We start from the raw sequence: 12,168 nt of genomic DNA on the forward strand, positions 1-12,168 counted from the left end.
AATACACACACACACACACACACGCACGCACACATACACATCCAAGGCCCGAATAATCCAGACATTGGTCTCTTGCACTGTTTCCTAAACTGTGCTTGGATCGTCAGCCTTAGTTTTTAGGGATGTTTGATTTTTAACCATGCAGTGCCATGGATTGAGAGATGACTAGGGCTTTACAGAGACCTCAGGAAATCAGGGCCACAAAGGAAGACCCCAGAGGCGGATGAATGCAGAGGCAGTTCTAAGAGTTCAGAGGGCAGGTCGCCAGCCTGTAAGCACCAATCGCTAGGGCTTAATCATTAATGAGTCCAAGCCGAAACCAAGGGTTTGCCCCAAGACCCATTTCCCAGCTCTGCGTCCAACGCTCTCCCCCCCCCCCCGCCCCCCCCCCCCCCCCCCCCCCCCCCCCGCCAGCTCAGGGTCTCTAACTCCTCTCTGGCTGCAACTCCCGGCAAAGCTCTGCCAGGGGTCACTCCCGAGCACACCCCCCTGCGCGGACTCCCCAGGACCGCGGCGCCGGCACGCAGCCGAGGCCCCCCGCGGCCACGTGAGCTCCCTCTTGGAGGTGGAGGGCATATTTCAATCTGGAAACGCCCAGCCCCTTTGCGGGTCCCACAGACTGACGCCGCTCCTGGTGGGGAGGTGCGGGTAGGAGAACGATGGGGAGGGCCTGGCCTCCTCTGATTGAGGTTGCAGCCAAGTTCCGCGCAAGTCTCTATTCCTGCTTGGCTTCGAATCCCCCCACCCCGGGTATGGGTCTGGGAGTACCCGTTCTCCTCCTCAACCCTGTGGCCTCTGCCCGACACGGGGAAGTTCAGCTTCGGGTCTAGCCCAGCCAAGTGCCTTTAGAGACCCTCGTCCCTGTTCCGCCGCCCGGCAAGGGCGGAGGGGGAGGGGAAGGGGCTGCTGCCTCCTTTCCCAAATCCGGTCCCTAACCGCCCCCTCCCCCGTCGTCTGCTCGCTTTGTACAGTCAAAACAGAGCTAGCGGCCAATTGAGGGGGACGGGAAGCAAAGCCGACTAGCGCCTCGCCCCCTCCAGCCGGCCCCCAGGCCCCCGGCCCCCCCCTCCCCTTTCCCACTTCTCTCCTCGCTCTAACCTCGCCCCCATCCCCCGCTCATTTCCTCTCGCACCCGGGCTCGCCAATCCCTCCTTCCAAGCCCCTCTTCCAGCTCCGGCCTTCCTCTCCGGCTTGCCCCCCCCCACCCCGTTCTCCCCCAATCTCAGTCCTCTCCCCTCCCTTCATCCTACCCCCTTCCTTCCTCTTCCCCTCCCCCAGCCCCTAGTTCCCCTTGTTCCTCCCCACCCGTTCGCCCCTTAACTCTGTCTCCGCCCACTGTGCGTCGGCCCCTGGGTCGGGGCTGCGCTCCACGTGTGGACGGTTGCGCTCCAGCCCCCACTGACAGCCACCGCCCGCCGGCCCGCCCCACGCCCCGCCGGGCCTCAAAACCCCCGCGCCGCACCCTCGCCCGCCGCATCTTCCCCGGCCTCCAGCCTCCTGCCCTCTCTCTCACCGGCGGCTCGCCCTGGCCCCGCACACCTCAGCTCGGCTCCTCAGCCGCCGCCGGCGCGTCGCTGCCCCGCGGGACTCCAGGCGAGCCGGGAGGAGACCCTCTTCCGTGGGGGGCGACTTTTGTTTGCTTGCCGGCTTCTTTCTGGTGACTTTTGCAGCTTTGCAAGATCTGTACCCGGAGCGCACGGGAATCCGCCGCGGCGCTGCGTGCAGGCCTTTTTTTTTCTTTTGAGGTCCGCTTTCTTTGTAACTTTACGCCGAGGCTGCTCGGGTTACTTTTGTAATTTCCCGCCCCCCACCCGCTGGCGGTCCTGGAGTCGCTCGGGGCCGTGGCCCGGGGGATGCAACGTGGACCGCGCAGGGCTGCCGGCTGTACCGTCGCCGCGCCTCGCCGCCCGCTGCGCTAGAGCCCGCGCCCCGGCGTCAGCCAGGGGGCCGGCGCTCGCTCCGGGGCTCCCGCTAGAGCAGGGAGCCCGAGCCCCGGGGAGTCTCGGGAGCCGACGGAGGGCTTTGTAGACCCTGACTTTTTTCAGGCCGCACAGATTTTTGTCTCCCAGCACTCCCTGTCCGCGGACCACGGTCCGCGCGCTCTCGGCGCCCGCGATGGGGAGACGGCGGCGGCTGTGTCTGCAGCCCTATTTCGTGTGGCTGGGCTGCGTGGCGCTCTGGGCGCAGGGCACGGCTGGCCAGCCCCAGCCTGCGCCGCCCAAGCCGCCCCGGCCCCAGCCGCCCCCGCAACAGGTCCGGCCCGCGGCGGCGGGCTCCGAAGGCGGGTTCGCGGTGCCTGAGTACCGCGAGGAAGGCGCCGCGGCGGCCAGCCGCGTCCGCAGACGAGGACAGCAGGACGTGCTCCGAGGGTAGGTGGGCAGGAGGCACTGGGGGGGACCCTTGCCTTGGCAGCTTTCCATCCCACCCCTCCCTCAGCCTAGTTCTGGCGGCTCAAGCCGCGGCCCCCTCCACCAGAATCCCGAGGACTCCCAGGAGCGCCTCCCCCTTTTCCTCTGCAGCTCAGTGGGCAAAAAGCCCTCCCTAGGGGGTTGAGTCGGAGGCCCCCGGGTGCGGATGGTAGAGCGCGCGCAGTGACCGCGGTGCGGGAACAGGTTCCAAATGTGAGGCTGGAGGCGGGCTTGAGTCCACTGGGCGTCGGGGCTGGTGGAGCCTGCCAGCACCCCACCGTCGGGGGCGCCGCTCCCGAGCCTTTTGTTTGAGGACCAGTGCGGGGCTTACGGTTCAGTCTAATCATCAAACTCCAGCGCTTCAGCTGCCGACGCGCCTTCCTGGACACGTCGGGGCCGCAGGAACAGTGGATGGAGGAGGGACGGATTTGGGGACGAGGGCAAGGATTTTTGAAAACAGAGGGATCCCTTTGTTCTCTGCATCCGGAGGCTAGAGTAGTAGCAAATGACATGTTTCTAAGTTTCTTTTCGCCCTTTAGGAAGGCAATACGGAGGGCAGACGAAAAGCAAGGTTTAGACGTTTCCGACCCTCCCCTGTTCCAGCCCATGTACTTCCCTGTCTGCGCCCCAAGCCCCAAGAATGTGAAGTGTAGTTTTGGTTTGTTTGTTGTCCCGAAATCCTCTCACTCAGGGTTTTGCTTGGGAAAACCGCTAATGTGTTACCGTACCCTTCCCTCCATGTGTGTGACCTCGCTTGTCCATCGCAGGCCCAACGTGTGCGGATCCAGGTTCCACTCCTACTGTTGCCCTGGATGGAAGACGCTTCCTGGAGGAAACCAGTGCATTGTCCGTGAGTGCCTGATGGGGATTGCCGCCTGGGCAGCGCGGTCGGCCCCCTGTCAGGGCCCAGCTCTTGCATTGAGTCCTTGGGGGCACACAGTTGCTTTTAGAATCCAGTGGCCACAAAGCAGTGGTAATTAGGACGCGGGCCCCATTCGAGTGTTGAGGAAGAAGCAGCCGGTTTACATCAGTTTAGGCTCCACTTCTAGGCTCTGTTGAAGGGCAATAATGATAAAGGTTTCAGAGATACTTGGAAGTTTTATCTTTCTGTGTCTATTAATACAAACTGAAGGGGGAGTGCAGCAATTCCCTAGATAACTCAAAACCACTTTTTCCTAAAAGAGTCCAGATAAGACCACAATGTGATTATGTAAATTATCTGGCTTTTGACTGCATGAGGTTTAGGACTTTTGAAGATCAAGCTTGCTTAGGCCTTTGTACAAAACCACTTTATTATCTCTGGTTTCATCTCAACAGCCACATAACATAGATATGAAAGGAACTCTCTCAGGGATTTAGAGTTGACCCAGGTCAACAAAATTTTTAAAAGAACTCTTCCCAAATGGTTTGAGGTTGTTGTTGTTTTTTTTTTCCTGAAGATATTTAAATTTAGGATTTTCAGGCTCCATATCTGTCTCCTAGAGTACAGTAGGTTTTTCAAAGTGTGAGGCGTAGAACTTCAAAAGTTCTGCATCTCTGGCCTTAAAATTTTTATTATTTTATTTAGTTTTCAAAGAGTATATGTAGCTTTCCTAAATTCTAATTGGAGAAGTCATTAATTATCAACCTCACCGTGATGGGCCATAGGATGTCTTATTTCACATTCCTGTGAATTTGTGAGTTGAAGTGTGACTGGCCTTCCTCTGTGTATTTATCTAGCAGAGTCACATTTGTCTTGTCCGGAGGAGAGCCAGGTATCATAGACAGCACATTCATTTAATTTTTTTTTTTAACGTTTATTTATTTTTGAGACAGAGAGAGACAGAGCATGAATGGGGGAGGGTCAGAGAGAGGGAGACACAGAATCTGAAACAGGCTCCGGGCTCTGAGCTGTCAGCACAGGGGCCCGACGCGGGGCTCGAACTCACGGACCGCGAGATCGTGACCTGAGCCGAAGTCGGCGCTCAACCGACTGAGCCACCCAGGCGCCCCGACAGCACATTCATTTAGAGCCAATCTTGACTTTAGATTGACCTTCATGTTCTCCAGGGAAAAGATAATTATGCAACTGTGAACAGAGAAAACGGGCAAGCCTCACTAGCCAAGGGATAATAAGGATGTAGTGGCATCTCTGACTCTATATTTATTGGTTTTGTGGGTTTGAGATAGACCCTTAATGTAATGTTGTTTCAGTTTTTTAAAAAGGAATGAAATCTCAAGTGTTGGGAAGACTTGTTTCTTAAAACTTTTTCTACTCTAAAAATCCCACAATCTCCAGTTAGGAGGCAAAAATGGGAAATAATGACTGTTCTTTAAAGTGATTCATAAATATTATACATAAACCCTCTGATTATAAGCCTTTACTTTATTCAAAAGGAAGAAAGGGTACTGCATTCTTTTTTTCTCCAATGCAGAAATCATCTATGTGAGGCATTTATGGAAGGTGTATTTACTCTTTCAGGCCAGTAGGGCATAATCATGCCTGCTTTAAAGTTAACATGGTTCCTAGAATCCTAAAGCAGCTAATGTCACTCACCACACACCTGCCATACTAGCTGGGATGACTTAGGCATTGCGGAAAGTCTGACTCACTAAATGTAATGAATGTGACTGCCATTATTGAGTTGGAGAGCAGCCGAGAAGAAGGGATCGGTTTATGGTATGTGTTGAAAATCTGTAAAGTCAGATTTTATTGGATTGGTGTGGAATGGGAATTCCAGAGAACAGAGCCTTCCAGAATATTTGTGGTAGAAATATATACGTACATGGATATATTGTGCATATATATATATATATATATGTACATGTATGTGTATATATACACATATATATATACACATATATATATATGTGTATATATATATATGTAGCCCTCTGAATGTTGGCTTTAAATACTTTTAGTTTTTCAGTAACGTTGTGCTTTTTACTTGTTTAGAAAAACCACTTTGGAAATCTCAGAACAACAGTGACATTGTAGCCTGCATTTCTACTACTTGAAATATTTGGGTGTTTATGAAATACAATGGAAGTTACATGTATCATAAATCTCTAGAAAGCATAAACTTTGAAGTTATTCTTAAATCTCCAAAAATGTGGATAGCACATATATCAAGAGTTCTCTACAAAAATATCAGCGCATTAAAAAAATAACTCAAACACCCAAGACTATGAAATAGTGCACAGGGGCGCCTGGGTGGCTCAGTCGGTTAAGCAGCCGACTTGGGCTCGGGTCATGATCTCGCGGTCCGTGAGTTCGAGCCCCGCGTCAGGCTCTGTGCTGACAGCTCAGAGCCTGGAGCCTGTTTCAGATTCTGTGTCTCCCTCTCTCTGACCCTCCCCTGTTCATGCTCTGTCTCTCTCTGTCTCAAAAATAAATAAACGTTAAAAAAAAATTGAAATAGTGCGCAAAGTAGAGGAAGAATGTAATGGCTTTATATTTTGTTGTAGAGATCTCACTTAAATTTTGAATTTTAATACTTTACATTAAATTTAATAGTTCAATTATTTTTGGCTTTTAAAATGATAATATGTGAAGATAATAACCAAACTGAAACCATCATAAAGTCAAAATCAGGAATTTTCATTCTAGGATTTCCTGGTGATGATAAGTTATTTATTGTATTTATTGAATTTCTATCATTTAGCAAAAGGCAAGCTCTGAGGCAACTTAGAAAAAGAGATAAGTAAAATACCAATAGAATGCATGCACCAAAGATTATTTTTTTCATACATTTATACAACAGAATTATTTCTTTACAGAAAACATTAAAATGATTACCATCTAGAATTTTAATCTGTTTGGCCTTCACCAGGCTTCATGAAGAGGCAAAGATAATAAAAGAAAAATGTATTTCTCAAACTGCTGCAAACCTGATGCATTTTGATTTGAGTCTCTGTGCTTGTTGTCAGCGTTCTTAGTTGTGACCTGCAAAGATCACTGAAGTACTTCTGAACTTCCCAATATTGTTTCCGAAGGAATGGAATTGACTCTCTCACTTTTCATTGGTTTGGTTTTATTTTAATCTTGTTAGAACTTGAAGCAGCGGGAAAGTTTGTTGGTTTACTTACTGTGAAATTTTGCTATGAAGGGCATTTTGATCAGTAGAATGGGAGGGAGTTGGCCTGAAATCATAGCATTTGAACCTGAAAAGACATCAGATCCCTCCAGTATAAGCTCTGTTTTCTTTTACCAAGAAGAAAACAAAACCCAGAGAAGCTGTGTGTTTTTTTCTAAGTTTACAGTGGGTCCACGGTAGCACAAGAGCTCCACATCAGACCTCTGGCGTACTGTGTATTCTTCACTGTGCTGTGTACCTTCTCCCAGCATCTGTAAAATCCTAACAACTATGTCCTCTTGCCCTCTCCTTTTGGTGTTTCTGGGTCTCATGGTTTTCATGACTGTGGGAGGGATAGACAGTTTGGTGAGGGAAATCTTAATTTGAGATGAGCACGAGGAGAAAGGGCCTACATGCTTTCCCTTCTCACTGGCTCACAGCTATAGAGCACACACCTGTGGTCATAACAGAGATCTGCTGTCTGAGGATGACCGGTCTTCCTCCATGAGACCTTCCTTGGGTTTAGGACCTGGGTATTCGCACTTTGTAGATCACCTAAGCCTAAACTCAATGTCAGCTTGCTGGGGATAGGGGGCTTTGACATAAGATATTATTTTAGTGAATATGTGTCACTGGAAAATTATTGGTGATCAGAAACTGTAGCACATTTTAGAAATTAACGGTCCACTCTGACAGGAACCATGTTCTTGCCTAACAGTCTTCACACTGTGATCTATGACATTTTCACTTATAAGGACTACTAATGGAGATGCTGGTCATATTATGTGGATGTCAAGAGGCAATTTGGAGAAGGAAAACAATTACTGAGTTAGCTTGCTTCTGTGGAACACGCCATTTATATTATTGCGGGTCTTAGATCTTTTTGAAAATTGTGAGACCCCTGTCTAGCAAAAGACACATATGCACATCTGCATAAATGTTTATAGCTAGTTTGAAGACATTCCCAGACTCTCCTCTTCTTGTCTTCATGCATCTACTCATGGAGCATTAAAGTACATAGACTTTGTGCACAAACAAAGAATTCAGTTGTAGATATGGAGATAAATGAACTGACTAAACATGGGAGAGCCTTCCCATTTGAAAGCACTCTGCTGACGATTTTGAGGATCCATGGTATGTGCTGTGTCAGTGAGCCTAACATTCTTTGCTGTGATGACCCTCATACCTTGGAGGTCACAACCGCAGGAGGCTTTGACTCTCCCTCCATCAAAATGTCGCAGCAGCTTTTCTGAGCAGCAGGGATAGGCCACGTTGTGGTGGTAGCATGAGGGAAGAAAGGCTGGAGGAAGGAGAGAGGGAATTATTAAGGAGAACAAAGATTGATGATGGGGCAGGTCAGATACCAGCTGGGAAGGAATGTGCACAGAACCCCTGGGGCTTGGCCAAGTGGTTAGGGCTCAGAGTCTCTGGCTCCACCCATTTTGTATTTTCTATCTTGTGAAGATCTTTTCCAGAGTGGGCTGTGTTTCCTGAGGTATGTGGGACCTCTGGGTTTCCTCAGTCCTCCCAGCTTCTAGGACCAAGACTGTTGTCTTGTGGTAAATTCCATGTATAAACACTCTGCCTTGAATGGGAAACATGACCCGTATTGATGGGAGAATTAAAGGGCTATGGAACTTGAAATAGTGCCATTTGTTTGCACATTATTGTAAGGATACTTATGAGACTAAGTCTCATGTCTACAATGGGTAGTTTTGTTACATATCTGAAATTAGTCATTATGTATCCCATGGTTGTTGTTGTTTTTATCTTAGCTTTTCAGGTTTAGTGTTGTTAACTGTAGCTTTCTGGTTTTGTAAACTGTGGATTATTACCTAATTGTTCCTCTCCTTCCCTATTGTGCTTTCCACAGCAATTTGTAGAAATAGTTGTGGAGATGGATTTTGTTCCCGTCCTAACATGTGTACCTGTTCCAGCGGCCAAATATCACCAACCTGTGGATCAAAATCAAGTATGTTTCTTAGATGTGACCTTACTTAATGCATTATTCTGAAACTTCTGAGTAAACGCAAAATGTCTTTTTCAACAAGGGTATAAGTCTCTGATTATTTTCCTTACTAACTATATCTGTATTTGTCTTCGGAGTGAAAAATCTTCAGTGGCTTAATTATCGTCACCAAAAACTAAGAAGGAGTAGGGTCATGATGTTTATTAAGCAAAATGCTTTAATTCTGGTCCAGAAGCTATGCATCTATGTTATAAAAGTACCTGGATTCAGTGGAGAAGTTCTTTATAATTAGGAATTGTTGGGGAGCCTGGGTGCCTCAGTCAGTTAAGTGTCTGACTTCAGCTCAGGTCGTGATCTCAGGACTCGTGGGTTCGAGTCCCCGCATCAGGCTCTGTGCTGACAGCTCGGAGCCTGGAGCCTGCTTCTGATTCTGTTTTTCCCTTTCTCTGCCCCTCCCCCACTCACTCTCTTTCTCTCTCTCAAAAGTAAATAAACATTTAAAAAAAAATTTTTTTTTTTAAATGAATAAGAACTGTAACTTACTGGGTTTTTACTATGTGCCTGGTACTGTTTTATGTTTTTGATGATCACATGTTATTTAATCCTCACATAAAAAGAACTATGAGGTAATATTATGACCCCATTTTACAGAGAAAGAAGATGGGTGCATTTGAATTAAATAACTTGCCCAAGGTAACATAGATTTGAATCCACGTGTTCTGGTGCCTAAACCTGTAGGCATTTGCAAACCCTATGCTCTGTTTATTGCCTATTGTGTAATCCTGTGGTTCCTGTCCTGTTTTGTAGGTTAACTAATCGGGCAAGGTAACTGACAAAATACTGTGTACTGACATGATGCTTTACGTTTATTAACTTGCTCTGCTTTACACATACGAACTCCCAGCAACCCTGAAAGATCACAACAATAGACTAACATTGTGTTATTCATGACCTAGCTAAGAATTGTCGGGTCTTCAAGCGTAATCTTTTAGGCCAGTGTTTAAGGTAATATTCTAACAGAGTAGAAGCAGATACTCTTTATTTAATTGCTCAGTAATTGAATAAAATTTTAAACTTGCCTCAAGCCAGAGTGACATTTCATTTTTAACATTTCTCTCTCCACGTTTTCCCTAAGAAGACATGCAAGAGAATCTGTCTGACTCAGATATTGAAGATTCAAGATTTCTATGACATGTCATTGTCTTCTGGTGAAACTTCTGAGTAGAACTTTAGTTTCATTTTCTTTGAAAATAATCCGTCATTTTCTCAGCTTTTTAAAGCTCTCATTCACAGTTCATCCAGGCTTTCTCTGACCACCCTGATTAGCAGATTTCCTCCATTGCTTTCCGGAACCTCCCTTATCTGAACGCCTGGAAGATATTCTTGCCCATATCTTCATTGTCTTGTCTTAGTTTTCCCGCAAAAAACAAACAAACCCAATCCTGGAGAAATTGTACAATTCAACTTTTTAATTCTCTGCCTGGGCAACAAAACATTCATAGGCCTACCCTCATTTTATGGTATATAATTCCAGAGGGCATCCATGAATTTCTGTGGCCTTGAGTAATAACTCTATTTTCATCAGGAAATATTTTCTCTTTTCCATTCCCCACCCTGCTCCACTTCCTAAGGCATTTAGCACCATTACTGACTCTCTTTATGAAATGCTCTTTTCCCTTCACTAGTGCAATATCAATGGCCACAGTGTTCCTTTATTATTATTATTATTATTATTATTATTATTATTATTATTATTATTTTAGTCTCCTGTCCGTGTCCTCTTCATTAGACTTCCTTTCAGAGTTCAGCATTGTCAACAGTCTGGTCTCCCTGGGTGAACTCATTTGCATATATGCCTTCAACTACTACCAATATGTTGCTAACTCATAGTGATGATCTCCAGAATATATCCTTCCATTGAGCCTCATATTTGCCTGTTCCATTTCCTATTCCACATCTCCGTGATGCTTAGTAAACTTCTGAAAGTTGGTAGCATGAAATTTGATTCATTGTTGCCCACAGTCTACTTCCATTTTCTCTTGCCTCAGCAAATGGCAGCTGCCATCCACCCAGTGCTTGAGCAACTGTTTCTCTTCGCTTTCTCCCTCTTTCTCTCATGTCATATCAGCTCTTTCAACAAGACCTGTGAGTTCTCTTGGGAAACATCTCAAATACATCTTCTCCTTTGCATCACCACTGAGAGCCTATGGTTTAGCGCTCCACATCTCTCAGAGGGACTACTGCAGTAACCTTCCGAGGGCTTCTCTGGCTTCTGCTCTTGCTCTCTTCAAATCTCTTCTGTGCAGAGCAGCTTGAGGAATCCTTTAAAAATACAGATTGCATCACTTTACTGTCTGATTTAAATCCTTTCAATGACTTCTGTTGCATTTGGGATATAATGCAAAACCTTCAATGGCGAAGGAGGCCTTGCATTATCTGGCTGGCCTCTGGATGCCTCTCCAGGATCTTCTCTTCTCAGCCTGACTCTTTATAATCATGTAACCCTTTCAGTTCTTCAAACAGAAGAACTTTACCATCTGAGAGTATTTCAATTTTCTGATTCCTCTCCCTGTGAGGTTCCTCGCTGGTACTTCTCATGCCTGGCTCATTCTCATTCTTTAGAACTCAGTTTCAGTGTTGCATCAGAATGGTTCTTGTCTCGCTTCTGTCTAGGTTCCTTTTTGACTCCAGGGTATTCCCTTTCATGACACAATTTCCTTTGGAGAACCTGTCACAACCTATGATGGCTTTGTGGCATTTGTTGACTTGTGTTTTGTCCGTCTATGGGAATGGTAGCTTCATGAGAGTGGGTAGTAAGTCTTTCATTACAGTGGGTCGCTGAGCACATAGGGCAGGCACTCAGCCCCTGCATTCCAAATGGATACACAAGTGCTTCCCACATTCTGGAAACTACACTACTAGTCATCATATATTGATTGACAGTGAAAGTGTAATATGTTTTAAAGGCATGGTGAGTAATGTAACACATATGCTCGTGTGTGTACTTACACAAATAAAGATGTATTTGTGTCCTAATGCTTCTGTAGAATATATTTGCCATTGAATTGGGATTTAGTATACTTTTATAACTCACAGACACTGTAATTATAGTGATTGATAGTTTTATACTTTTTTGCTGTTCCTTGCAGTTCAGCAGTGCAATGTTAGATGCCTGAATGGAGGGACCTGTGCTGATGACCATTGCCAGTGCCAGAAGGGATATATTGGAACTTACTGTGGACAACGTAAGGAACATTGGCATAGACTTCATTTATTAGCAGTCATTTGATTCAGTGGGTATTTCATACTAAGCCATAATTTAAGGGGGTGTGAAGCCTATGATCATTAAAAAAATAATTTTATGTAGTAAGCCATCCTTTACACTTAAATTTCCAATTTGTATCATATGAGATTTGTTTCTCTTTAAAGTGTTTGTGTTTTAGAGGACTGATGTTGAGTACCACCCCTACTTTATCAGATTTGACATATATCACAAGTTAGTACTCACTTGCTTTTTTAAAAATCTAGCTCCATAAAAGATGAATACCAAACTAAAGAAATGGTAAAGATTGTTGCGATTTCTCTCTCTCTCTCTTTAGGATACCCCAGAATGAACCCTAGGAGAGCCAATCTTACAAACTGTCTTTTGCTCGTATATGTTTAATGATACAATACGGTAGTGCAGGGCTATGAAATGATTTTTTAAAAATGCAATGTCATTGTGAAAGAGGGAGCT

At 46.2% G+C, this 12,168-nt stretch overlaps 1 protein-coding gene across 1 annotated transcript in view; it reads left to right on the forward strand.

Moving 5' to 3' along the window:
- The first annotated feature begins 2,115 nt into the window (after positions 1-2,115).
- FBN2 (fibrillin 2) overlaps positions 2,116-12,168 on the forward strand; it is a 255,858-nt gene continuing 245,805 nt past the window's right edge. The window contains exons 1-4 of the mRNA XM_019422114.2: positions 2,116-2,369; positions 3,176-3,258; positions 8,337-8,435; positions 11,582-11,677. Coding sequence (XP_019277659.1) covers positions 2,116-2,369; positions 3,176-3,258; positions 8,337-8,435; positions 11,582-11,677 — 532 coding nt within the window. The remainder of the gene's footprint in view (positions 2,370-3,175; positions 3,259-8,336; positions 8,436-11,581; positions 11,678-12,168) is intronic.

The sequence above is a fragment of the Panthera pardus genome, unplaced genomic scaffold (genome assembly GCF_024362965.1).
Source record: "Panthera pardus isolate Hobbes unplaced genomic scaffold, ASM2436296v1 HiC_scaffold_2, whole genome shotgun sequence".
Classification (NCBI taxonomy): Eukaryota; Metazoa; Chordata; class Mammalia; order Carnivora; family Felidae; genus Panthera; species Panthera pardus.